The following is a 27,149-nucleotide window of genomic DNA, read 5'->3' as shown; positions in this document are numbered from 1 at the left end:
AGGGACCTGCATACTGCTGTCATGAAGCTGGGTATGACATTTCAGGCTGGCATAGAGGCTGGCAAAAAATGTTTTTAAAGTTCGGGGTTTTTTTTGGTGGGAGGGGGGTTAGTGACCACTGGGGGAGTCAGGGGAGGTCATCCCCAATTCCCTCCGGTGGTCATCTGGGCAGTTTGGGCACTTTTTTGGGACTTGGACCTAAAAAAAAAAGGGTCCAAAAAAAGCGGATCAAATTCTTGCTAGGGCCGCCCTTCTTTTTTCCATTATCAGCCGAGGGCGCCCGTCTCTGAAGCACGCCCTGGCACACCCCTGGCACGCCTTCGCTACCCTTCTGACACGCCCCTGGGAACTTTGTTCATCCCCGCGACGGACTGCAGTTGGGGGTGCCCAAAATCGGCTTTCGATTATACTGATTTGGGTGCCCGCGAGAGAAGGGCGGCCATCTCCCGATTTGGGTCAGAACAGAAGATGGACGTCCTTCTCTTTCGAAAATGAGCCTGTATGTATCTTTGTAAGTCTCTGTGCTTTGAAAATGAGCCTCCTTGTGTTGTAAGCAAATTTGATCACCTCACTCATTATTTCTGCTTCCAGGTCATTTATAAATATGTTAAAAAGCAGCAGTCCCAGCACAGATCCCTGGGAAACCCCACTATTTACCCTTCTCCATTGAGAATATTGACCATTTAACCCTACTTTCTGTTTTCTATCTTTTAGCTAATTCTTAATCCACAGTAGGACACTGCTTCCTATCCCATGACTTTTTATTTATTTATTTATTTCAAACATTTATATTCTGCACAATCCTACATGTTCTAGGTTACATCTATTAACATACATAATTAAATAATACAAAAACACAACCAACATTAAAGTTTTAAGACTGGTCAAACCTTTCCTCTTCAATATTGTAAAAGATCCTGAGCTCTTCCTAAAAACAATTTGATTTCACACCTAAATTTGAAGTGCCTGTTGGAATAGGAGCCATTCATGAGGTATTTTGTCATATGCCTTCTGAAAATCTAGATACACAATACCAACTGGTTCACTGTTATCCACATGTTTATTCAACTCTTCATAGAAATGTAGCAGATTGGTGAGACAAGATTTCCCTTGGCTAAATTCATGTTGGCTTTGTTCCATTAATACATGCCTATGGGCCTCTTTTACCAAACTGCACTAACGATTCCCGTGTGGCAGTGCTGACAAAGCCTATTCAAAGTGAATGGGCTTTATCAGCATTGCCGTGCCAGGAATCGCTAGCAAGGTTTAGTAAAAGAGGCTGTTTTTTTTTTTTTTTAATAATAGGCTCTAACATTTTTTCCCAGCATCATGCTCACTGGTCTATAATTTCCCAGGTCACCTCTGGAGCTTTTGAAAATAATTGGTGTTACATTAGCCACCCTCTCAACTTCTCTGACCATGTTTGATTTTAAAGATAAAATTATAAATTACTAATAATAGATCTGCAATTTCATTTTATAGTTCCATCAGTACTCTGAGATGTATACTATCTGGTCTAGGTGATTTTCTACTCTTTAGTTAATTTGTCTTATTATATCTTCCAGGTAAAGAAAGATTTGTTTTAGTTCTTCAAACTCGTTACCATTTCTAGCATGGGTATCTTTCTTAGTGAAGACTGACGTAAACAATTAATTTAGTCTCTCTGCTATTATTTTTCCCAATCCCCTTAAAATACCCTCTTCTCCATTATCAGTGAGACAGGACAGCCTTGAAAAACAAAATGTGCTAAACATATTGAGAATGAAACCTTCTTAATTTAATCTATATGCATGAGAAAGATTTGCATTCCCTATCACCTTCATGATATGCAAATCTCTCTCATGCATATTTATTAGGAATATTCTGAAAATCTGATCCATTGGCCACCCTTGAGGACTGGGCGTGAAGACCAAGCATGTATCCCAAAAGTTGAAGGTGGTGTGGGCCTTATAGATTAAACAGATTGAGGTGCTATTAGAGGCCTTCAGATATATTTAACCACATCAACTATTCCAAATATTCAGAAAGTGCATAAGTAAGAAAGTAAACAGTCATAATAGGTTACAATCTTTGGACAAGTGTTCTAATGATCAGAAGGAATGAGTAAGAATTCACCAGCACAATAGGAGGGGGTGGGGGAGGGGAAGATGCAACAAACCTGAAATGAGGTTTGATTCTGCCACAAGCATATGGTACATTACAGACTGAGACCCACACATATTGTTGGGGAAGGTGGCAGACATTTTTGAACTGGGTGCTCTATAATCTCTGTGTCTGATACTGAAGAATCAGCCAGACCCTTGTGGACAAAAACTCTAAATCAGTGGTTCCCAAACCTGGTCTTGAAGGCAAAAAAGTGGAGTTTTTTTAAGACCAAGGATTATAATGGAGTCCTAAGTAAGCAGACGATTAAATGGATCGATGCACTGAATAAGAATATTGTCATGCTAGGACTGATGAGGTCTTTTTTCTCCATTTTTTGATTAAAAAGCAAAAAGAAAAAAGTAAAAAAGATTGCGAGACAATGAAAGAAAGATTGATATCACATTGTATATGGATACATGTTTATATATTGTTTATTAGGGTTCAGCTTGTCACTTGACAATATAGTTCAGATTCGCTGAAATCGTGTCCAGACTTTTCTGTCTTGAAGGCACCCCTGCCAGTCAGATTTTCAGGATATCCACAATGAATATTCATGAGAGAGATTTGCATGCACTGCTTCTAGCCCCTGTGCCACTGTCTGCAGGGTCAGTCTTAGCAATAATGGGGCCCTGTGCAAACCAGTTCAGTGCCCCCCCCCCCCCGCCCCAGCCCGCCACCAAGACATAATTTATCAGAGTGTAAAAGGAGGTTTAAAGCTCTCGGAATCCCACCTTACCGCATACCTTGATGTGCATCCACCATGTTTCAGTAGACAGCGGCAGACAGTGGCAGCGATTTTCATATCCCTTCAGCTGCTGAGCCCAGAGTCTCCTTGCTGCTGCATCCTGCCCTTGAGGAAGCAGGAAGTAACATCAAAAGGGGGTGGGAGTGGGACGCAGCAGCGAGGAGGATCTGGATGCACATTAAAGTACGGAGCAGGGATGTGTTCCGAGACAGAAGGACAGACATGCCAGAGATGTGGGGCCCCTAGCAGCGTGGGGCCCTGTTTGACCGCACCTGTCACCCCTGCCTAAGCCCGGCCCTGGCTGTCTGGGGGGGTGGGGCTCAGGGGGCTTTTGACAGCACATGCTCAGGCACAATCCTCCTGCACTTTTACTCTATGTTTAGAACTAAAAGTGTGCCTAAATTTGCTTGCTATTAGCTGTGTCCTTGTGTCGGGTGGGGGAGGGGGTGGGTGGATCTGGGGGACTGATACTGATTCTGCACACTTGCTGCTTGCAAACAGAGGGAAGGAATATGCCAACTGCTTTTTCATAAAGGACGCAGCGAGTGTGCAGAATCCTACTATTGTTGCGCCTGATGAAGCTTGTTGTGAAACAGAATCTCTTTGTTGAGCACATCTAAGTCAGATAAGTGGCCTTCCATATTAAGGACTGATGTTTAAGATACACGAGAATATATTATTTAAAAAAAAAAAAAAAGAATTGAGATATAAAGAAAGGACTAAAAATAAAAATAAATAGGAGGTTTTTTAGACTTATGAAGAAGCTCTTCAGTGCAATCATGCATTTATTTGCACTGGTAACCGAGAATCTAAAGTCTTTTCCTCCTGTTTTGAGAAAATATCCAGAGGGTTAAAAACTGGCTACTTGCTGTTTTGTTTTTTGATGCTGATAATTTTGGCAAGTACTACACTTGTTGTCTCTTAGTGCACAACACTTACCATCTGAACCACTGGGTATATCATTCTACTAGGTTTAATGAAATGTTGCTAATCTATGAGAATCTGAAATGCCCACTCCTGATTAACAGCAAGAGTTGCTATTTTGGATCTTCTATGTTCAGTTCAGACAGACACATTTTTATTTCTTGAATAAAGATTTTTTTTAATGTTACTTTCATGCTACCTCTTATATAAATATTTCAACAGGAAAAATCTACTTTCTACAAAAACAAGAAGATCACCCAATTAAATGCAATCAATCAGATGATGATCATAGAACCATCTGGTATACAGTTGATGACATTAAATGGGGAATTACACCACTAAATTGTACATCACAAGAGCAATCGCAGAATAACCCAGAAGATAACAGAAACCTATGCTGTGCAGATACTGCACTAAGTGATCGGTTACCGTCAAATCTTTTGAGAAATCGAATATTTGCATGTCAAACATTTATGGAAGAGTGTATGCCAAACTCTAATCCATCATTAGTTGGAAATCACTCCAAATATAACATTTTTGTCATAGGAGAACAAAGCTTAAATCAAGGTAAGTTACAGCATGGCAAAAGCTGATCTTACAAATGATGATAAAACTAACTAAGCTATAGTGGTTACCTAAGTAGATACATATTTTCATACTGGGACAGACCAAAGGTCCATCAAGCCCAGCATCCTGTTTCCAACAGTGGCCAATCCAGGTCACAAATACCTGGCAAGATCCCAAAAAAGCACAAAACATTTTTTCTCCTAGGACAAGGAGGCTGTTTGTTCTCACATGTGGGTCGATGTCCACGTCAGCCCAGGAAACAGCAAATTTTTCCAAGCAAAAATATAAAAGTTTTGCCAGAGTCTTCTGGTGTGCGAGCAGCACGCACCGCGCATGCGCGGATGACTTCCCGCCCGTCGCATGAGCGTGCCTCTTCAGTTTTTTCTTGTCCGTGATGAGGTGACAGTTTTTTCCCTGTTCTCTTCATTAGGCCCAGGAAAGAGAGTCTCTGACGACTAAAAATATATTTTTTCTTGTTTTTAGTTTTGTTTTTCGTCATTTTTCTTCTTAAAAAAATAACCTGTATTTTTTCTTAGTTTAGCCCTTTTTTATAAGTTTTCTTACTTTTTTGACACGGCCACTATGCTCACCGCCAGAATCCAGTCATACCAGCTCTTCATGAGTGTCCACTTGCGGAACTCGGTAAGGCAACTGTCCAACTTGGTTGATGCACTCCCTCCGGAACAGGTCGAGCCTTTTCGCCAGGTGGTCAGGCAGCAGAAGGCGTGTCGAAAATTCCTGGCCAGGGATACATTCGACACTTTTGATGTAGCATCAAGGTATAGTGATGTGCAGACTCTCATGGCTGTGTGTCTCTGACCTGGATCATTCGGTCCAGCAGCGAATGGCGCATGTTCCTTGCCGGGTGGACAACCTTTTTAGTGAGAAAGTAGAGGATCTTGTTGATCAGATCAAGAAGCATAATGATGCTATGGATTCTCTCTCCCGCCTTGCGTCTTCTGCTACTACCTCCTCATCTAGGAGGTTTTTTTGTGGGAAGAGGAGTGCTCCCTATTCCTATGCTAGGCGTAGGTACACTCCTGCTTCTCGGCAGCCTGCCCTTGCTCAGCCCCAGCGCGCTCGTTCTAGTCAACAGCTTGCGCCTAAGGCCCCTCCTGCTCCCCAGCAAAAGCAAGGGACGGGCTTTTGATTGGCTCCAGTTAAGCATAGCCTCAATACAAGTGTCCATACCGGACAACTTGCTGGTTGGGGGGGAGGTTGATATTTGTTCACCAAAGGTGGCCTCTCATAACCTCCGACCGGTGGGTTCTTCAAATAGTCCGGTTAGGATACACCCTCAATCTGGAATCAAAATCTCCAAATTGCCCACCAGGAGCTCATTTGTACAGCTCCCAGCACAAACAGGTACTTGCAGAGGAACTCTCCACCCTTCTAAAGTCCCAAGCGGTCGAACCCGTTCCACCAGGGGAAGAAGGGCTGGGATTCTATTCCAGGTACTTCCTTGTGCAGAAAAAGACAGGGGGGATGCGTCCCATATTAGACCTAAGGGCCCTGAACAAATTCCTTGTCCGAGAAAAGTTCAGGATGGTTTTCCTGGGCACCCTTTTTCCCATGATTCAAGAGAACTTGTCACGCCCCTTATCTCCTCATTAGTGGGGCTCTCTGGCGGCACGGAGGTACTCCCCTGCAGTCTCTACGGGTCCGGCACTCCGGGACTGTGCTGCGCTCCCCCGTGGTCTTCTCCGGCGTGGTGCGCATGCCCGAGGTCGTCCACGTCACCCTGCATTCCTGCCGGCTCTGCACACTTCCGGGGAGCTCCCGGGGCTGCTCGGGGCCGTCGGCGCGCCTCCCTGCTCTGCGGGCCTCCCCTGCGGGCGGACTCCTGCTCTCCTCCCCTCGCTGCCTTCCTGACCTATGACAAGCTCTCCTCTCCAGCTGGTTCCTGCTGATGTCAGACGCCTGCACTATTTCTGGAGAGCTGGCCCTCTGCCTTATTACTTCGGCTTGTAGTTGGTAAGTGTTTATCTTCACTGTGTTTTGCCTGTGTCCTGGTTCTTGACCTTGCTTGTACCTGGATTACTCTCTCGTCTGCTGCCTGCCTGTAAGACCTTGCTTGTACCTGGATTACTCTCTCGTTTGCTGCCTGCCTGTAAGACCTTACTTGTATCTGGATTATTTTCTCGTCTGCTGCCTGCCTGTAAGACCTTGCTTGTACCTGGATTACTCTCTCGTCTGCTGCCTGCCTGTAAGACCTTGCTTGTACCTGGATTACTCTCTCGTTTGCTGCCTGCCTGTAAGACCTTACTTGTATCTGGATTACTTTCTCGTCTGCTGCCTGCCTGTAAGACCTTGCTTGTACCTGGATTACTCTTCGTTTGCTGCCTGCCTTTAAGACCTAGCTTGTACCTGGATTACTCTCTTGTCTGCTGCCTGCCTGTAAGACCTTGCTTGTACCTGGATCTCTCCTTTGCCAAATGCCTGCCTGTTGGACTGTTGCCTGTACCCAGGCCACTCCCTTCTACTCTCCTCTGGCTGGTTTCCTCAGCGCCCCTCTCATCTTCTCTCTACGTAAGTCCTGTTGGCCGCCTGCACCTGGGGGCTCAACTCCCGGGGAACGGTGGTCACCGCAGGTGAACCTTGGGGTTGCTTGGCCGCCAAGCAGAGTCAGGGTGCATATCCTCACACTCAGCAGTGCTCCATTTGGTACAAAGAATTCACAAACCTGACAGAACGATTGGCTATGTTCTCTGGACTTAAAGGATGCTGACACACACATCTCGATACTTCCAGCTCACAGGAGGTATCTTCGATTTTGGCTGGGAACGCAGCACTTTCAGTACAGTGTATTGCCTTTTGGTCTGGCGTCTTCACCCAGAGTGTTTACAAAGTGTCTAGTGGTAGTCGCAGCGTCGCTACACAGACTGGGAGTGCATGTGTTGTTCCCTTATCTCGACCATTGGCTGCATAAGAGCACCTTGGAGGCAGGCGCTCTACAGTCCATGCAAATTACTATTCAGGTGCTAGAACTACTGGGGTTCGTAATCAATTACTCCAACTCCCATCTCACTCCAGTTCAAAAGTTGGAATTCATTGGAGCTCTGTTGGACACAAAGACAGCTCAAGCTTATCTTCCCGAGGCAAGGGCAGACAACCTCCTGTCCCTTGTGTTCGTAGTTCGGGCGTCTCAGCAGATCACAGTTCGGCAGATGTTGAGACTTCTGGGGCACATGGCCTCCACAGTTCATGTAACTCCCATGGCACGTCTACATATGAGATCAGCTCAATGGACCCTAGCTTCCCAGTAGCATCAAGCTGCAGGGGATCTAGAGGATGTGATCCAGCTGTCCACCAACTTCCAGAATTCTCTTCAGTGGTGGAAGATCCGATCCAATTTGACCTTGGGACGTCTATTCCAAATTCCTCAGCCACAAAAAGTGTTGACGACGGATGCGTCCTTCCTGGGGTGGGGAGCTCATGTAGATGGGCTTCACACGCAAGGGGCCTGGTCTTTTCAGGAAAAAGGTCTTCAGACCAATCTCCTGGAATTGCGAGCGATTTGGAATGCTCTGAAGGCTTTCAGAGATCGGCTGTCCAACCAAATCATTTTGATTCAGACAGACAATCAGGATGCCATGTATTACATCAGATACCCGGTTCAAATAATGGTTAATTGGGACCCGTGAACCGAGATGCTCAGCGTTAACTCTGGAATAATAAAATACCCTTTGGTCAATCTGCTGGTGAGTATCCTCATTAGTCAGAAAAAACTCTTATTTATTAAATAGTCATGAATAGCAATGTACATTGCTATACAAGACTATTTAATAAATAAGAGGTTTTTCTGACTAATGAAGATACTCGCCAGCAGATTGACCAAAGGGTATTTTATTATTCCAGATTTAACGCTGAGCGTCTCGGTTCACGAGTCCCAATTAACCGTTATTTGAACCGGGTATCTGAAGTCTTTTCCTCTACGTATATAGATTAAAAATACTAGCAGATAAGAGAGTTACTTGCTACCAGTGGACTTATACATTTGTTGATTCATATTTGTAGCTAGTACCAGAATTCAATTTAATGTTAACATGTATTACATCAACAAGCAGGGGGGCACTGGATCACGCCCTCTGTGTCAGGAAGCCATACAGATGTGGCTTTGGGCGCGCCGTCATGGCATGTTTCTCCAAGCGACTTATCTGGCAGCCGTAAACAACAGTCTGGCCGACAGGCTGAGCAAGCTAATGCAACCTCGCAAGTCGTTACTGAACATGGGCATAGCCCGCAAGATCTTCCGAGCATGGGGCACCCCCTCGGTGGATCTTTTTGCCACTCAAATCAATCACAAGGTCCCTGAGTTCTGTTCCAGGCTTCAGGCCCACAACAGACTAGCGTCAGATGCCTTTCTCCTGTGTTGGGGAACAGGCCTTCTGTATGCGTATCCTCCCATACCTCTAGTAGGGAAGACTTTGCTGAAACTCAAGCAAGACTGCGGAACCATGATTCTGATTGCACCCTTCTGGCCGCATCAGATTTGGTTCCCTCTTCTTCTGGAGTTGTCCTGCAAGGAACCGTATTGGAATGTTTTTGAACCCTCATCACCCAGAACGAAGGGTCGCTTCTACATCCCAGCCTCCAGTCTCTGGCTTTCACGGCCTGGATGTTGAGAGCTTAGAATTCGCCTCCTTGGGTCTTTCAGAGAGTGTCTCCCGAGTCTTGCTTGCTTCCAGGAAAGATTCCATGAAGAGGTGTTACTCTTTCAAATGGAGGAGGTTTGCCATCTGGTGTGACAGCAAAGCCCTACATCCTTTTTCTTATCCTATACAGACCCTGCTTGAATACCTTCTACACTTATCAGAGTCTGGTCTCAAGACCAACTCTGTAAGGGTTCACCTTAGTGCGATTAGTGCTTATCATCGCCGTGTAGAGGGTAAGCCTATCTCTGGACAGCCTTTAGTTGTTCGCTTCATGAGAGGTTTGCTTTTGTCAAAACCCCCCGGTCAAACCTCCACCAGTGTCATGGAATCTCAACGTTGTTCTCACCCAGCTGATGAAAGCTCCTTTTCAGCCACTGAATTACTGCCATCTGAAGTACTTGACCTGGAAGGTCATTTTCTTGGTGGCTGTTACTTCAGCTCGTAGGGTCAGTGAGCTTCAGGCCTTAGTAGTGGATGCACCTTATACCAAGTTTCATCACAACAGAGTAGTCCTCCACATGCACCCTAAGTTCCTGCCGAAGGTGGTGTCGGAGTTCCATCTGAACCAGTCAATTGTCTTGCCAACATTTTTCCCCCATTCTCATGCCCACCCTGGCGAAAGAAGTTTTAGCCTTACATAAGTACATAAGTACATAAGTAGTGCCATACTGGGAAAGACCAAAGGTCCATCTAGCCCAGCATCCTGTCACCGACAGTGGCCAATCCAGGTCAAGGGCACCTGGCACGCTCCCCAAACGTAAAAACATTCCAGACAAGTTATACCTAAAAATGCGGAATTTTTCCAAGTCCATTTAATAGCGGTCTATGGACTTGTCCTTTAGGAATCTATCTAACCCCTTTTTAAACTCCGTCAAGCTAACCGCCCGTACCACGTTCTCCGGCAACGAATTCCAGAGTCTAATTACACGTTGGGTGAAGAAATATTTTCTCCGATTCGTTTTAAATTTACCACACTGTAGCTTCAACTCATGCCCTCTAGTCCTAGTATTTTTGGATAGCGTGAACAGTCGCTTCACATCCACCCGATCCATTCCATTCATTATTTTATACACTTCTATCATATCTCCCCTCAGCCGTCTCTTCTCCAAGCTGAAAAGCCCTAGCCTACATGGAGCGGACAAAGCCCTTCAGACATTCCGCCCAGTTGTTTGTTTCTTTCAATCCCAATAGGAGGAGTCGCCATCGGAAAACGCACAATCTCCAATTGGCTAGCAGATTGCATTTCCTTTACTTATGCCCAAGCTGGGTTGACTCTAGAGGGCCATATCACGGCTCATAATATTAGAGCCATGGCTGTGTCAGTGGCTTCCTTAAAGTCAGCCTCCATTGAAGAGATTTGCAAGGCTGCAACGTGGTCATCGGTCCACACATTGACATCTCACTACTGCCTTCAGCAGGATACCCGATGCGACAGTCGGTTTGGGCAGTCAGTGCTGCAGAATCTGTTCGGGGTTTAGAATCCAGCTCCACCCTGTTAGGCCCATTTTTGTTCTGTTTACAGGTTGCACTCTCAGTTAGTTGTTTATAGTTTCAGGTCAATCGATGTTATGTCCTCGCCATTGCGAGGCCCAATTGACCAATGTTCATTGTTTTGAGTGAGCCTGAATGCTAGGGATACCCCACATGTGAGAACAAGCAGCCTGCTTGTCCTCGGAGAAAGTGAAGATACAGTGGGGGAAATAAGTATTTGATCCCTTGCTGATTTTGTAAGTTTGCCCACTGACAAAGACATGAGCAGCCCATAATTGAAGGGTAGGTTATTGGTAACAGTGAGAGATAGCACATCACAAATTAAATCTGGAAAATCACATTGTGGAAAGTATATGAATTTATTTGCATTCTGCAGAGGGAAATAAGTATTTGATCCCCCACCAACCAGTAAGAGATCTGGCCCCTACAGACCAGGTAGATGCTCCAAATCAACTCGTTACCTGCATGACAGACAGCTGTCGGCAATGGTCACCTGTATGAAAGACACCTGTCCACAGACTCAGTGAATCAGTCAGACTCTAACCTCTACAAAATGGCCAAGAGCAAGGAGCTGTCTAAGGATGTCAGGGACAAGATCATACACCTGCACAAGGCTGGAATGGGCTACAAAACCATCAGTAAGACGCTGGGCGAGAAGGAGACAACTGTTGGTGCCATAGTAAGAAAATGGAAGAAGTACAAAACGACTGTCAATCGACAAAGATCTGGGGCTCCACGCAAAATCTCACCTCGTGGGGTATCCTTGATCATGAGGAAGGTTAGAAATCAGCCTACAACTACAAGGGGGGAACTTGTCAATGATCTCAAGGCAGCTGGGACCACTGTCACCACGAAAACCATTGGTAACACATTACGACATAACGGATTGCAATCCTGCAGTGCCCGCAAGGTCCCCCTGCTCCGGAAGGCACATGTGACGGCCCGTCTGAAGTTTGCCAGTGAACACCTGGATGATGCCGAGAGTGATTGGGAGAAGGTGCTGTGGTCAGATGAGACAAAAATTGAGCTCTTTGGCATGAACTCAACTCGCCGTGTTTGGAGGAAGAGAAATGCTGCCTATGACCCAAAGAACACCGTCCCCACTGTCAAGCATGGAGGTGGAAATGTTATGTTTTGGGGGTGTTTCTCTGCTAAGGGCACAGGACTACTTCACCGCATCAATGGGAGAATGGATGGGGCCATGTACCGTACAATTCTGAGTGACAACCTCCTTCCCTCCGCCAGGGCCTTAAAAATGGGTCGTGGCTGGGTCTTCCAGCACGACAATGACCCAAAACATACAGCCAAGGCAACAAAGGAGTGGCTCAGGAAGAAGCACATTAGGGTCATGGAGTGGCCTAGCCAGTCACCAGACCTTAATCCCATTGAAAACTTATGGAGGGAGCTGAAGCTGCGAGTTGCCAAGCGACAGCCCAGAACTCTTAATTATTTAGAGATGATCTGCAAAGAGGAGTGGACCAAAATTCCTCCTGACATGTGTGCAAACCTCATCATCAACTACAGAAGACGTCTGACCGCTGTGCTTGCCAACAAGGGTTTTGCCACCAAGTATTAGGTCTTGTTTGCCAGAGGGATTAAATACTTATTTCCCTCTGCAGAATGCAAATAAATTCATATACTTTCCACAATGTGATTTTCCGGATTTAATTTGTGATGTGCTATCTCTCACTGTTACCAATAACCTACCCTTCAATTATGGGCTGCTCATGTCTTTGTCAGTGGGCAAACTTACAAAATCAGCAAGGGATCAAATACTTATTTCCCCCACTGTACTTACCTGTAGCAGGTATTCTCCGAGGACAGGAGGCTGATTGTTCTCACAAACCCGCCCACCTCCCCTTTGGAGTTGTTATTGTTTATTTATATGCTTTTTGATTTAACTGAAGGGGCACGCTCACGTGACGGGTGGGAAGTCATCTGCGCATGCGCGGTGCGCGCTGCTCGCGTGCCGGAAGACTCTGGCAAAACTTTTATATTTTTGCTTGGAAAAATTTGCCGTTTCCTGGGCCGACGCGTACGTCGACCCACATGTGAGAACAATCAGCCTGCTGTCCTCGGAGAATACCTGCTACAGGTAAGTATCTTCGCTATACCGCTAGCACAAAACATTTTATACTGCACATTTTGCATTTCACGAGTCTCTAAACAAAATGTGCAACTATAGTAGTTCTCTCAGATCTAATTGTCAGGGCTGCTGAGAGACTGAGCCAGGCCTGGGGCAGGGCCGCCGCTACCACCCCCCCCAGACCACTGCTGCTGCCCCCCCAGACTGCCACATAGCCAGACTTTAAAAATGGGGAGGTGGAGCCCAAAGTGGGAGGGACACATTTTGCCCCACCTCCCTGCCCCCCCCCCCCCCCCCGATGCAACTCCACATACTTTGGCTGGTGAGAGTCCCAAGGCTGAACAGCAGAAGCCTTCCTCCAGTGCTGTTCTCTGCCGCATTGCCTGGCCTGTGGCTGCTTTTCCACTCATGTCACTCATGCTCAATTTAATCAAAACTGAGCATGTGCGATGTGAGAGGAAAAGCAGCCACAGGGCAGGCAATGTAGCGGAGAATAGCACTGGAGTTATGCTTCTGCTGGCGAGGCTTGGGGGACCCCCACCAGTCAAGCCAGATGACCTGACGCCCTGTGTCTGCTCCTCCCCAGCCTCTAAGGGGGAGCCTGGTGCTGGAGTTTTCTCTCTCCTGCTCCTGTCGGGATGCGATCATCTGGGTCCCATCAGAAGCAGGAGAGAGACTGACCCCAGTGACAGGCCCCCCTTGGTTGCCAGGCCTGGGGGAATCTTGACCCCCTGCCCCCCCCCCCCCTTGGCAGTCCTGATAATTGTACATTTGGAAGGGATAAGTTTAGACCTTTTCAGCTATGTAACACCCATGGAGAGGGGCTTTCCCCCAAATTCTATATATGGCATCTTAAGTTGTGTGTGCTAATTTGGCCACATGGCCAAATTGTGTGCACAACTTAATTGATTAACAAACCAATCAGTGCTGATAATTGGTACTTAACCAATTAGCAGCACTAACCGGCTTTAATTAGAATTTACACGCACAACTTTCTAGGTGCATTCTGCAATGTGGTGCGTGTAAATTCTAATGTGCGCATTTGAAAGGAGGGCATTGCCATGCACGTAGAATAGGCAGGTTGTGGGCATTTAAAAAAACTATGCGCACTATTATGGAATAGAACCGATATATACCTAACTTATAGAAGAAAATGTAAAATGGAAATAGTTTGTTAGACACTTTCTTCTCCAATAACTCTCATCCTTCTGTAGCTGGCAGAAGGGAGAGAGAATGTATGAATTTGTAGTCAACTTTACTTCATTTTCTCTTGCCATGAGAAACTTAAGCTCATTTACTAAACACTGGTAATGCAGTGGGAAGGTTTCAATATAACTTTATACAGAGAGGTTAGAAGCTGGGCTAAATGCATACATGAAATAGCTGAATTCATACACATAATCTTGCATGGATAATCCTTATCCACTTATACCTGCTGTTTACCTGTTTCACTTATACATTTAGGGGGGAAGTTATCAACATCGGCTACATTTAAGATGAGTTATTTTACCACAAGTCATGCTATTCTATGTTTATGTTTATTCAGACTTGATTTACCGCTGTTACTTCAAGAAAGGTCAAAGCGGTTTACAATGATACAATGCAAACAAAATACAAAAAAAATAATAATAAAAATAGAGTGTTAATAAAACAACACCATTAATAGCTAGGAAAGAATAACTGCATTCAAACTAGAGAAATGTATATTACATCAACAAACACAAATAATAGATACACACTCTCTAGACCCACCAGAGGAGACCTCAACAGCATTAGCACCCAAAGGCCAATTGAAAAAAATGAGATTTTAGCTTAGTTTTAAAGTTGGTTAAAGATAGTTCATTTCAAATATCTGAGGGGGGGGGGGGGATTGTTCCAAAGTTCTGGTGACAAAAAGAAAAAACCCCCCAGATGATCTGGTCTATTCCAAGTAAGCATATCTTGGTGAAGGTAAAGTAAGAAGACTAGAAGTTAGACTGAAGGTTTTTATTGCATAAAATGAGACTCTATGCTAAAATAGCATGACATGGTAAAACTACCCACCTTTATAACTTCCTCCTTAATGTTAAATTTCACAGCTCTTGTCCTGACTCCAACACATCTTGAATCCCAGTCTACTTTCAATAAATAACTTTCAGCTGTATAATGACTTATGCATTCCGTGACTGGGAAGATTAAATCCAATGGATTTATGTGGGCAGCAGTCAGTGCCGGCTAAGTCCTTTTGAATACTGGCCTGATAAAACCTTAAACACAAAAATAAACAACATCATGTGAAAAGCTGTACTTGGATCAAATATTTAGTTGCACACATAACAGATGTAATAAGAATAAACAATGTGTGATTTTTTTTTAAATTTTAATTATCAGGCCATTTAAATCTGACAGTGTGACAGAAAGTAGGCTCTTGCAATCAAATTATCCTACAAACCAAAGAACACTGTTAGTATGACTTGCAAAAAATTATTTATTATAAATCATACTTTGTGTAGAACTTCAAAAAGTTGATAGTTTGCTGTTTTCATCAGTAATTGTTTTCTTGTCCAAGATAGGAAATTCTGATTTGCAAAATCTAAAAAATATATAAAAAGAAAACTGACTTGTATAGACCAGATGATGGCTTACAGTACGATGTGAGAAGAGTTAAAGAACCCTTGCAAATGGTCCTTTAAATTGTTACTGAAAGTTTGACATTCTGAAGTTTTGTGCAAGGTTTTTTGCAAGTTGAATGATGGTTTTCTTTGGTTTTCCAGTGATGCACATTTCACCTTGCCCAGTGATTGGCATTTTCATTCTTTATATTATTACCATATAGCATTCTTATGGAATCAGTACATTGACCCATTGATTTCAGCTATTTCAGGGGTTCTCAATCCAGTCCTTAGGACACGCCTAACCAGTCAAGTTTTCAGGCTATCCACAATGAATATGCATGAGATAAATTTGCATGCACTGCCTCCATTGTATGCAAATCTATCTCATGCATATTTATTGTGGATATAATAAAAACCAGACTGGCTTAATGTGTCCTTAGGGCTGGGTTGAGAACCCCTGAGCTATTTTGATGAGTATTTATCTAAGAGATTGCAAGAATCATCTCTGTGGGGTCCTTTTACTAAGCCGCTGTAAAAAAAATGGCCTTTAGCGTACCCTTGTGCAGGTTTTTTCCACACTAAAACCATTTTTACTGCAGCTATAAAATAGATGATTTTCTATTTTTTGTATAAATGGCCATGCACTAATGTTGCCATTAGTGCATAGCCATTAAAAAAATTACTGCATGAACACTTACCACCATCCATTTTGTAGGTGGTAAGGGCTAAAGCAGTATTCCTGCACTAACCAGTTAGCATGTGCTAATGTGGATGTGCCAGCTGTTTAGCAGAGGAATGCTCACTCTCTGTCTCCTGAAATGCCCCCTCCAAAAAACAATACAAATATTTTGTAGCTCATGGATTAGCACATGCTGATCTTGTAGTTTATTTATTTATTTACATACTTGAATTTATTTACTACCTTTTTGAAGGAATTCACTCAAGGCAGTGTACAGCAACAATAAGTCAAACATAAGCATTAGACAATGACAGCAGTAAAAATATTCAAATAGCAATTCAAAGTATATTCATCTCCCTCAGGTTCCTTTGGAAGTGTCTTGTTGGCTGCACCAGTGGCGTTCCTAGGGGGGCTGACAACCGGGGCGGATCGCTGATGCGCCCCCCCCAGGTGTAGCGCGACCCCCTCCAGCAAAAGGACACCCCCTGGTGAAGGAACCCCCCCTGGGTGCATGCCGCTGGGGGGGTGCTGCGCGCCTGTCCGCTTCGTTTGTTTACATGCTCCCTCTGCCCCGGAACAGGAAGTAACCTGTTCTGGGGCAGAGGGAACACAGAACGAACATAGCGGACAGGCGCGCGGCAACCCCTCAGCGGCATGCACCTGGGGCAGACCGCACCCACCGCCCCCCCTTGATATGCCACTGGGCTGCACTACTCCTCCGCTACTGCTCACTGTTTGTAGTGTTTAACATTCCTCCACTTCAGTGGTTGACCATAAAGGGTACTACTTACAATGTCAACACAATACATAATAAAACATTTTAATAGATAGCACTGGGTATAAGCAAAGATGGAACATAGAGATAGGTAAGAGAGTAACAGGAGTAGGAAAATAAGGGGATTAATTCAAGAAAGTTGCACATGAGGTCAGAAAAATGCTTGAATATTATCTTAGCTAGGGTAGGAGTGGATAAACATGTCCCGCTATCGTATACATGCAGCCACTGTCACCCCTTGAGTGTGTGTGTATGTGTGATTAGCAAGTTAGTTACTTCTTTCATTAAAGGCCTGGTGAAGAGCCAAGCTTTCATCTGCTTCCTGAAGTATAGATAGTCTTGTGCTAAGCGGAGACTTTCAGGGAGTGTATTCCAGAGTGTGGGGGATATTTCGGAGAAGGCTCGCTTGTTGGTATCACATTGTGTGATGTCCTTTGGAGAGGGTATGGTTAGGGATACTTCTTGGGAGGACCTTAGTGTCCTTGGAGATCTGCAGAGAGTGATCCTGTTTCAGACATAGTTTTAAATTTAGCCCTGTATTAAACTGGTAGGCAGTGAAGTTGTTGCAAAAATGGTGTGATGTGGTCACATCACTTACAGCCTTCTATTAATTTTGCTGCAGCATTCTGAATCAGTTGGAGTTGGTGTAGACCCTTTGTAGTCAGACCAGTGTAGAGTGCATTACAGTAATCGAGTCTCGAGTCTTGATATTATCATGGTATGCACAAATGAGACAAGATTTGCCTTCTCAATGTAAGGAGAGAGGCAGCGTAGTTGTTGCAAATAATAGAAGCAGCTATTGAAGATTGCTTGGATTTGGAGGATCAGAGTAAGTGTTGAATCTAACTGTATTCCAAGGTTCCTGACTTGTGATTTGAGGGGGAGTTTGTATTTCCCAAAAGAGATTTTGAGGTCAGGTATGTGCCCACTTGTGTTAGGGATCCATACAAGCTTGGTTTTACTTGAGTTCAGGCAAAGTTTGTTGTTTTTAGCCCATTCTAGGATTGATGTTAGACAGGTAGTCAATTTATTCAGGGCTGTGGGTAAGTCAGGTTCAATGGGTATGAGTAGCTGCACATCATCTACATAGATTTAGAACTGAGTGTCCGTCCACCAAATCAGCTCAACTAGTGGCTTCAGGTAGATATTGAAAAGAATAGGTAACAATATCGATCCTTGTGGTAGCCCACAGGACAATGCTTATGGTGGTGATGAGGTGCGGCCAAACAGTATGGACCATTGCCTGTCTGATAGATAGGATCTGAACCAAGCAAGTACTTTTCCACTGATACCTATTTCTGCCTGTCATGCTAGCATGGTATCATAATCCACAGTGTCAAAAGCTGCTGAGACATCTAGCAGACTAACACCGAGGCAAATACCCTGTCTCAGTTTCTGTGAAGATCATCTAGTACATAAATGCTGCCATACTGGGACAGACCAAAGGTCCTCAAGCCCAGTATCCTGTTTGCAACAGTGGCCAATCCAGGTCACAAGTACCTGGCAAGATCCCAAAACAGTACAATACATTTTATGCTGCGTATCTTAGAAATAAGCAGTTGATTTTCTCAAGTCCATTTTAATAAAGGCTTATAGACTTTTCTTTTAAGAAGATAGCCAAACCTTTTTTTAAACCCCGCTAAGCTAACTGCGTTTACCACATTCTCTGTCAATGAAGATGGTATTTTTGAACAGCACCCATGCCTGATTAAATTTTTGACCTTCGCAGCTGCTCTAAGTTTTCTTTTCACCGTTCTCATTTTTTCATAGTCTCCTTTTTGAAAGTTAAAATGCTAATGTATTGGATTTCCTGTGTGTACCTACTCCAGAGCTTATATCAAATCTGATCATATTATGGCCACTGTTATCAAGAGGCCCCAGCACCATTACCTCCTGCACCATATCATTCCTTCCACTAAGGACTAGGTCTAGAATTGTTCCTCCTCTTGTTGGTTCCTGAACCATTTGCTCCATAAAGCAGTCCTTGATTTCGTCAAGGAATTTCACCTCTCTAGCATTCACTGATGTTACATTTATCCAGTCAATATTGGGGTAGTTGAAATCACCCTTTATTATCGTGTTCCCCGATTTGTTAATCTCCTTAATTTCTGATAACATTTCTACATCTGTCTCTTCATCTTGGCCAGGTGGACCATAGTACACTCCTATCACTATCCGTTTCTCCTGAACACATGGAATTTCAATCCATTGGGATTCCAAGATATGTTTTGTGTCCTGTAGAATTTTTAGTCTATTTGATTCAAGGCCCTTCTTAACATACAATGCTACCCCTCCACCAATTCGATCAACCCTATCACTGCGATATAATTTGTATCCTATCATAACAGTGTCCCACTAGTTATCCTCCTTCCACCAGGTCTCAGAAATGCAGTAAGGATGCAATGACCATAACCAGGTCTGAATCTAGCCAGTTTCTGTCTTCTAGACAATCACTGAATAGAACACAGATGGTTTGTTCTATAAGTTTTCCTAGAAATGGGATGTTAGGCACTGGCCAGTAACTTTCAAGTTTATCTTGGTCAAGATTGTTCTTCGTTAACCAAGGATGCACCACAGCTTTTTCTTTTTTAATTCTGTGGTAGTTGCCCATTAGAAACCAATACTAGGAAGATCATTTTTTTATTTTTTGTCTGATGAAACCATGAGTACTAGAGATGAATGTTCCGCTAAATTATTTGGCACCCGTAGATATTTTTGAGGTGAATTATGGGGATTGAAGTCTTCATGCCACTGTTAGTGCCTATTGCCTCTCTTTTTTGCCTCTGTGGGCTTTTCATGGCACTCTTGATGCCTTGGGCAAGTTTTAAGCAAGTTTGATTAAAATGGATAAAAAAATCCAGCTTTTAGAATGCAAAATTTCTTACGCCAATGACTATAATAGACCTGAATGATCCAAATATTTCATGCTGAAGAAAGTGAGCAAAAAATGTCCTGTTGCACCTGGTTTGTGCACGCTAACAGCCTATACATAGAAATGAGTTAAAGTGTATTGTTTGCATGCACAGTAATCTGTGCATTACCATTTTTGAAAATATTTTTCAGAGGGGGTGTTTCATGAGTGGGCATTCCTGAATTATCCAGGTTAAGGTAGGAACACTTAATGCCCCTAAATAGGAGGTGGTAAGTGTTCCCTTGTTAAGCAGGTTCTGCATGCTAGTGGGGACATTAGCACATGACCTGCAAAAGAAAAATGCCCTACACAGTGCAGTGTTAAATCTAGGCTTAGCGCATGGGAAAATCCCATGTTAGGGTACATTAAGCCCAGATTTTACCATACTTTAGTAAAAGGGCCCCTTATTAGAACATGAACTCTCAGACAAGAATTTGCTTTTTATCATACATCTGATAAATAGACTGTTGGCCTTAAAAACTCATGCCTCAATGAATTGATTAGTCTATAAGGTGCCAGAAACTTCATTGTCGTTTTTATTAATCAATTTTTGTATTCCAAACCAGTAAGTCACTCACCGGGGTACATATGGATGAATTAGACCTTTGGAATAAGAATGTTGGTCCTTAACCCAAGATATTTCTTGTACCCTGCATACTCCTTTCTCCAAGGACAAGCAGGACCGATAAATCCTTACTTACGAGTGACGTCACTGATGGAGCCTGGTGCAGGAAGCACTAACCCAGCCACTTTTTCTAGAAGTTTTTGAATAGGTATAGTGTGCATGCATGCTTTTTCTAACTTGCTTCTAGTATGTGGGACCTCCTCAGTCTTCTGTTTTCTGTGGAGCTGCTCAGACCTGTTTTAGTGTCACAGTCCCCTTAGTGCTCACATCACATTACTGCCTAGTGGGACTCCCAATGCAACAGTAGGTTTGGGCAGACAGTCCTCCAGGATCTATTTGGGGTTTAGAATCCAACTCCATTCTTCCAGGTTGCCTTTCAAAAAAAAAATTAATTAAGGCTTGTTGACACCAAAAATACATTGGTGCCTGCCAGTTGCAATGTTAATTGTTGCATTTTTCCTCTTGTTTCTGTTGAGGGGAGCCTGTAGCTAGGGAATTCCATAAATGTGGATTTAGTAGCCCTGCTTATCCTCAGAGAAAATAAAGCTACTTACCTGTAGCATGTGTTTCCAAGGACAGCTGGACATACATCCTCACAACCCACCCCCTTCCCAAGGAGTCAGTGGTGTACCGAGGATGGGGCGGTGGGGGTGGTCCGCCCCAGGTGCACGCTGCAGGAGGAGAGCAGGAAGCAGCCGCGTGGCTGTTGGCTCCGTTGGTTCCCTGCTCCCTCTGCTGTTACTTACTGTTCCAGGGCAGAGGGAGCAGGGAACCAGCGGAGCCGACAGCCGTGCGGCTGCTCTTACCACCCCAGCATGTAAGAAGAATGCACCCGGGGGGGGGGGGGGGGGGGGGTGCACAGTGGCAATCTGCCCCGGGTGGCAGCCAACTGCAAGGAGTTGTATTCTTCTAGCTTGTAATGGACTGAGGAGGTCCTGTGTAGCAGCATCAGCAGATGAGAACAGGTGTGCATGCATGTATGCCTGCTCAGAAACTTCCAGCAAAGTTGCTGAAATAGTGCTTCCTCTTTACTAAGCAGTGGTAAACCCACCGTGAGCTTACCGCTCACCAATGTGGAACTACTGCAGGAACCCATCATTAGTTCCTATCTATTTTTGTAGCGCCAAAACTTAACCGGCAGTAATCGCTGCCCAGTTACCACCGGGTTAGTGTGAGAGTCCTTACTGCCATCTCAAGGGGCGGCGGTAAGGGCTCCCCCCCTGAAATGGCCGTGTGGTAAGTATTTCACTTACCACATGGCCATTTCTTTTCCTCAAAAGACAGCCTTTTACCCGCTGCGGTAAAAGGGTGCCTAGGTGAACATAAAAACATACTAGTGCAGGCCCCCTTTTACCACAGCTTAGTAAAAGGGCCCCTAATTGAATCTGAATTGTAAGGTCTTAGTGTTAAGTTTGTTCTCACATTATTCTATGCCTTTAAAAGAACTTTTAAAATAACTATATGCCTTTTAGTAATACCTAGTAATTAATGCATTCAATGTGTGTGATAATTTTTCATAGCGTCTTCTTATTTTTGTCTATATTTTATTTTACAGACAATCAGAAAATCTCAGCCATTGGGAATATTAGTGGAAGCCTCTCAATAAAAGCAGAAAAAAATATTATTCTGCCTTGTACATTTAATCGGTTTAATCAACATTATGCACTTTGTTGGCTTAAATATGCAAATGAAGAGTGTATTTATTTCTTTACAAACGTTGATGGTGAGAATGTACATGACTTTGTGGATGAGATAATCCAGAAAAGAATACACAGGATGAATTCACTAAATGAATCAACTAGCTATGAGCCAATACAGAACCATAGTATTGAAATCAGGAATGCCACCGCCTCTGACAGTGGAATGTATTTGTGCCTTGTATCTATCTGGATGCAGAATAAATTTGAGTGGAAGACTATAAGTAACTTTTCTGTTCATGTTGATGGGAAAACCAAGACGGATACCTGTAAGTTGGATTTCCATAAAACATTTACCATTCAACAAAATGTTCTGCATCTGACAAGAATAAAAATAGGCAGCAAAGATTTAAAAATAATAAGTTACACATCTAAGTACTGAATATTTGCTACGTTTTAACACTTTGGGACCCTTTTACTAAGCTGCGGTAAGTGGCAGTGGGTGCTTACTGCAGTAAAAAAAAATGCTTACCGTGGGGCACGCTCAGGCGACTTTCAGGCAACTTGAACTGAGAGGTAATTTTATACCAACATAAAACATGTTCAGATATTTCCACTTACCATGGTCAAAATTTCATAACACTTGTCACAAGTATTTTAGTGAAATGGTGAAACTATAACCTCCCTGTTTACTAAGCCGCGTGGCAGTGCCAACACAGCCCATTCAAAGTGAAAGGGCTGTGTTGGCATTAGCGCACTGTGAGCTGCTAGCGCGGCTTAGTAAACAGGGGGTAAATGTTGGTCATCAGAATTGTTTTTTTTTACCTTAGGTCTAGGCTTTGAAACCTTTAGAATTAGAGTCCCATGTGAAAATCATTTTAGCTTCTACATTTCTAGTAGTGATAAAGAAAACTTAAAGGAGTGTTGTTATTTTGTGCCTCTTGCAGTTTACAGTTTATTCAGCGGAGTGGAGGAGTAGCCTAACGGTTAGTGTAGTGGGCTTTGATCCTGGCAACCTGGGTTCATTTCCTGCTGCAGTTCCTTGTATCCTTGGGCAGGTCACTTAATCCTCCATTGCCCCAGGTACAAAAACTCTAGAGACAGAGAAAGTACTGCATATAATATGTACAGCACTGCCTATGCCTAGTAGCGCTATAGAAATGATTAGTAGTAGTTATTCAGAATAAATCCTTTTTTATTACTGTCTTATTCTGAACTGAAGGGACATTTCCCAGTATACAGGGTAAAGCAGATAATGTTGGGGCGTCTGTTTGAGTAGCAATGAGGACTAATTGTAGAACAGAAGGAGAGTGGAAATAACACATATGGGACTAGTAAATGGCAGCCAAAATCAGTGCTGAAAAAAATCCATATGAAGTGCTATTCAGTGAACAGCACTCCAATTCGCACCTAGTTATAGAATAGCATTTAGAGCCGATTTCCATGCCAAACTTTGGATGCAAAGATTTACACCAACTGAAACCTGGTGTAAATCCTGGATCCCCAGTATTCAGTAATACTGCATGCATCTTTCGTGAACACCCTGACCTGCCCATGCCCCTCCCTTAGCCACACCCCTTTTGAGTTGCACGCATAAGACTTGTGCATTAATCTGTATAGAATAGTGCTTACCAAGATGTGTACACACATCCAAATTGTTGCCAATTAATGCCAATAATTGATTGTTAGCACCCAGTTATTGGCACTAATTGGCTCACTAGCCAATTTAGTTGCCTGTGCAATTTTGCGTGTGGAAATTTGCACACCATTTATAGAATCTGGGGGATGATGTCTTTATTTATTTATTTGTTACATTTGTATCCCACATTTCTCCACCTATTTGCAGGCTCAATGTGGCTTACATAGTACTGTAGAGGCATTCACCAAGTCCGGTAAAGAAACAAATACAGGTGGTATTGTGGTTGAATAAGGAACATGTGTTTCAGTTACAATGGGGATCAAGGAGAGCAAGATTATGTAGTGTCCATTACAAGCTTTGGTTATGTTGTGTTGCAGAGTGTAGGCATTTATGCTGGGTCGGCGGAGTATGCCTTTTTGAACAGGTAGGTTTTTAATGATTTCCTGAAGTTTAGGTGGTCGCAGGTTGTCTTCACAACTTTTGGCAGTGCATTCCATAATTGTGTGCTTATATAGGAGAAGCTGGATGCATAGGTTGTTTTGTATTTACGTCCTTTGCAGTTTGGGTAGTGGAGGTTTAGGTATGTTCGAGATGATCTGGTTGTGTTTCTGAGTGGTAGGTCTATAAGTTCTGTCATATATCCTGGGATTTGGCCGTAGGTAATTTTGTGGACCAGGGTGCAGATTTTGAAAGTAATATGTAGTTTTTCTCGGAGGGGCTTGGCACTGTCCAATCGCGATTTGCCAAATATTAGCCTGGCTGCTGTATTCTGAGCGATCTGGAGTTTCTTTGTGAGTTGTTCTTTGCATCCAGCGTAAATTCCGTTGCAATAGTCTGCGTGACTTAGTACCATTGATTGTATTAGGTTATGAAATATTTCCCTCGGGAAGAAAGGTTTTATGCGTTTAAGTTTCCACATTGAGTGGAACATTTTCTTTGTTGTGGAGTTCACTTGGCTCTCGAGAGTGAGGTTGCCGTCGATTGTCACGCCGAATATTTTCAGACTGTTTGAAATAGGGAGGGTGTGTTCTGGGGTGATTAAGGTGTGGGTTGGTATGTATTGTGTTGAGATGAGAGGATGAGGCAATGTGTTTTTTCAGTATTCAGTTTCAATTGAAAGGAGTTTGCCCATGAATCCATGGTATTCAAGCCAAGTTTGATTTCGTTGTTGATTTCTGTTAGATCATATCTGAAGGGAATGTAAATTGTGACATTGTCTGCATAGATGAACGGGTTGAGGCCTTACTTTGATAATGACTTAGCTAGTGGGATCATCATTATGTTGAAAAGTATTGGTGATAGTGGTGATCCTTGCGGTACTCCACAGTCTGCTTTCCAAGGTGGTGATATGTTTGACTTTGATTTCACTTGGTATGTTCTGGTGGTTAGGAAACCTTTGATCCAGTTGAGTATGTTTCCACCGATTCTGAAATAGTCTAAAAGTCTCAGTAGTATATTGTGGTTTACCATGTCGAATGCGCTCGACATGTCAAATTGTAGAAGAAGTATACTTTTACCTATGGCTATTTCCAGCTTGAATTTGGCCAGGAGAGTGACTAGCACAGATTTGGTACTATGGAGGGGGCAGAAACCCGATTGTGATTCATGGAGTATTGATAACTTGTCCAAGTAGTCGGTAATCTGTTTGGTCACAATGCTCTCCATCAATTTAATTGCTAGTGGTATAGATGCAACTGGGCGGTAGTTGGCAATTTCGATTGCTTTTTTCTTGGTATCTTTTGGGATTGGGGTGAGTAGGATGTTGCTGTACTCCTCATGGAAAAGACATTGTTGGAGCATGTAGTTTAGGTGGGATATGAGGTCTGTTGTGAAGCGGTCAGGGGCGGATTTTAGTAGGTAGCTAGGGCAGGTATCTAGTTTGTAATGGATGCTGGAGAACCTTTTGATTGCCTGGGTTATTGTTTCAATGGTGAGGAGCGTGAAGTTTGACCAAGTTGATCGGCTGGGTATTCTCCAGGGTTTGGGTCCAGATTCTTGATGAAGTTTTCGGTATTAGTATTGTTCTGAGGTAGCATTATTCATAGGTTTGTAATTTTTTCATTGAAGTGTTTAGCGAGTTTGTCAGCAGATGGGATGTCTGTGTTGGTTGCAGTGACCGCTGTAGTGTCTAGTAGTTTGTTCACAATTCGGTATAATTTCTTCATATCTTTGTAGTCTGGCCCTATTTTAGTTTTGTAGTATGTCCTTTTGATTTGTCTTATAGCGTATTTGTATTTTCTGTGTATCTGTTTCCATGCATTGAGTGTGTATTCATCTTTTATTTTTTTTCCATGCTCGCTCGAGTTTCCTTGTTTGTGTTTTTAATTTTTTCAGATCATCATTAAACCATGCTATGGTGTTATGCCTGCGTGAGGTTCTTGTTCGTAAGGGCGCTATTTTGTCTAGTATGTTTCTGCATCTTTCATCCCATTCTGTGAGATAATGTGCAGAATCCGTTTGTGCAGTCCATCTGCCACTGTAAATCTGTAGCCAGAATATTTCCAGATCTATTTGGCCTCTGGTGCTGTAGGTTGTTGTGTGTGGTAAGAGCCCTTCTTCCACCATTTTAGTGATAGGTTTAGTTTGTGGTGGTTGGATTATGGTGTTTCTGACCATTTAATATCTGTTATTATAAGGTTCTGGTCTGATGGTAGTTTGTATGAGGTGAGGTCCTAAGTATACCCTTTGGCATGGGTTGATTGCGTTTGTGGCCATGTGAGGTCCCATGAATGGAGGAAATCCTTACATTCTCGTGCATTAGTGGAGTTTGGGTCTTCTAGGTGAAGGTTGATGTCTCCTAATATTAGTATGTTGGAGTTGGCGCACATGTGTTTGAAATGAAGTCAGTGAAGGTAGTCTGGCACTCATTCCAGTTTCCTGGTGGTCTGTAAAACAGGACAGAGTTGAGATGGTCGGGGAAGGTTTTGTTGCGGATTCTAAGTGAGGCAATTTCAAGTTGGGGTGTTATGGACTTGGCAATGGTTTCGATGGTAAACTGGGATCAGTAGATTAATGCTATACCTCCGCCTTTCTTTTCCTTTCTGGTCCAGTGAACGATTTTATATCCTGGGGGGCAAAGATCTAGGATCATGGGGTCTTTTTGGTCATGGAGCCAGGTTTCATTGATGAAGAGTAGGTCGAGGTTGTCTGACGTGATCCAGTCTGTTAACTACAGATCTGGCGTTGATGTAACCTATTTGAATTTTTTGGTATGGGTCAACTATGTTTGGTGTTATGTGGATTTTTGTTAATTATCATTGTTTTGTTATTGTGGGTTTGTTGTGGGGGTTATTTCCCTTCTATTGGGGTTGTCTGCATGTTGGTGTGCTTTCTTTGGTATGATTGTTGGTGGTCTGATGAGGTAGGGTGTGTCTGGTCAGTCGTTGGGGGTGGTGTAATATGGGGATGATGTTGCTTCTTGCAAGTGGGGTAGTTAGAATTAGGTGGACAAGTGATAAGGAGTAAATTACTAGGAACAATTTGAAGGTATTCATTTTGGTGGTGAATCAGTTTGGGCACCTGGTGGCCGTGTGTTGTAGGCTGCTTGATAGAGTTTGGATGTGGATTAATTTATTTATTTTGGATATAGATGATGTACTCACAGTCAGGTGTTAGAAGTATTTCCTCGGGTACAGAATCTTTGCGAGTCAGGAAGCTGTAGTGGTGGTTGGGGTAG

The 27,149-nt window shown here is 43.5% G+C and overlaps 1 protein-coding gene across 1 annotated transcript in view; it reads left to right on the top strand.

The window, feature by feature from the left end:
* Window positions 1-27,149, top strand: part of LOC115460640 — a 59,565-nt gene that overhangs the window by 8,948 nt on the left and 23,468 nt on the right. The window contains exons 2-3 of the mRNA XM_030190406.1: window positions 4,037-4,381; window positions 21,753-22,163. Coding sequence (XP_030046266.1) covers window positions 4,037-4,381; window positions 21,753-22,163 — 756 coding nt within the window. The remainder of the gene's footprint in view (window positions 1-4,036; window positions 4,382-21,752; window positions 22,164-27,149) is intronic.

This window comes from Microcaecilia unicolor, chromosome 1, assembly GCF_901765095.1.
Source record: "Microcaecilia unicolor chromosome 1, aMicUni1.1, whole genome shotgun sequence".
Taxonomy (NCBI): Eukaryota; Metazoa; Chordata; class Amphibia; order Gymnophiona; family Siphonopidae; genus Microcaecilia; species Microcaecilia unicolor.
The sequence above is the reverse complement of the archived record's forward strand: the minus strand, read 5'-3'. Positions and strand labels throughout refer to the sequence as shown.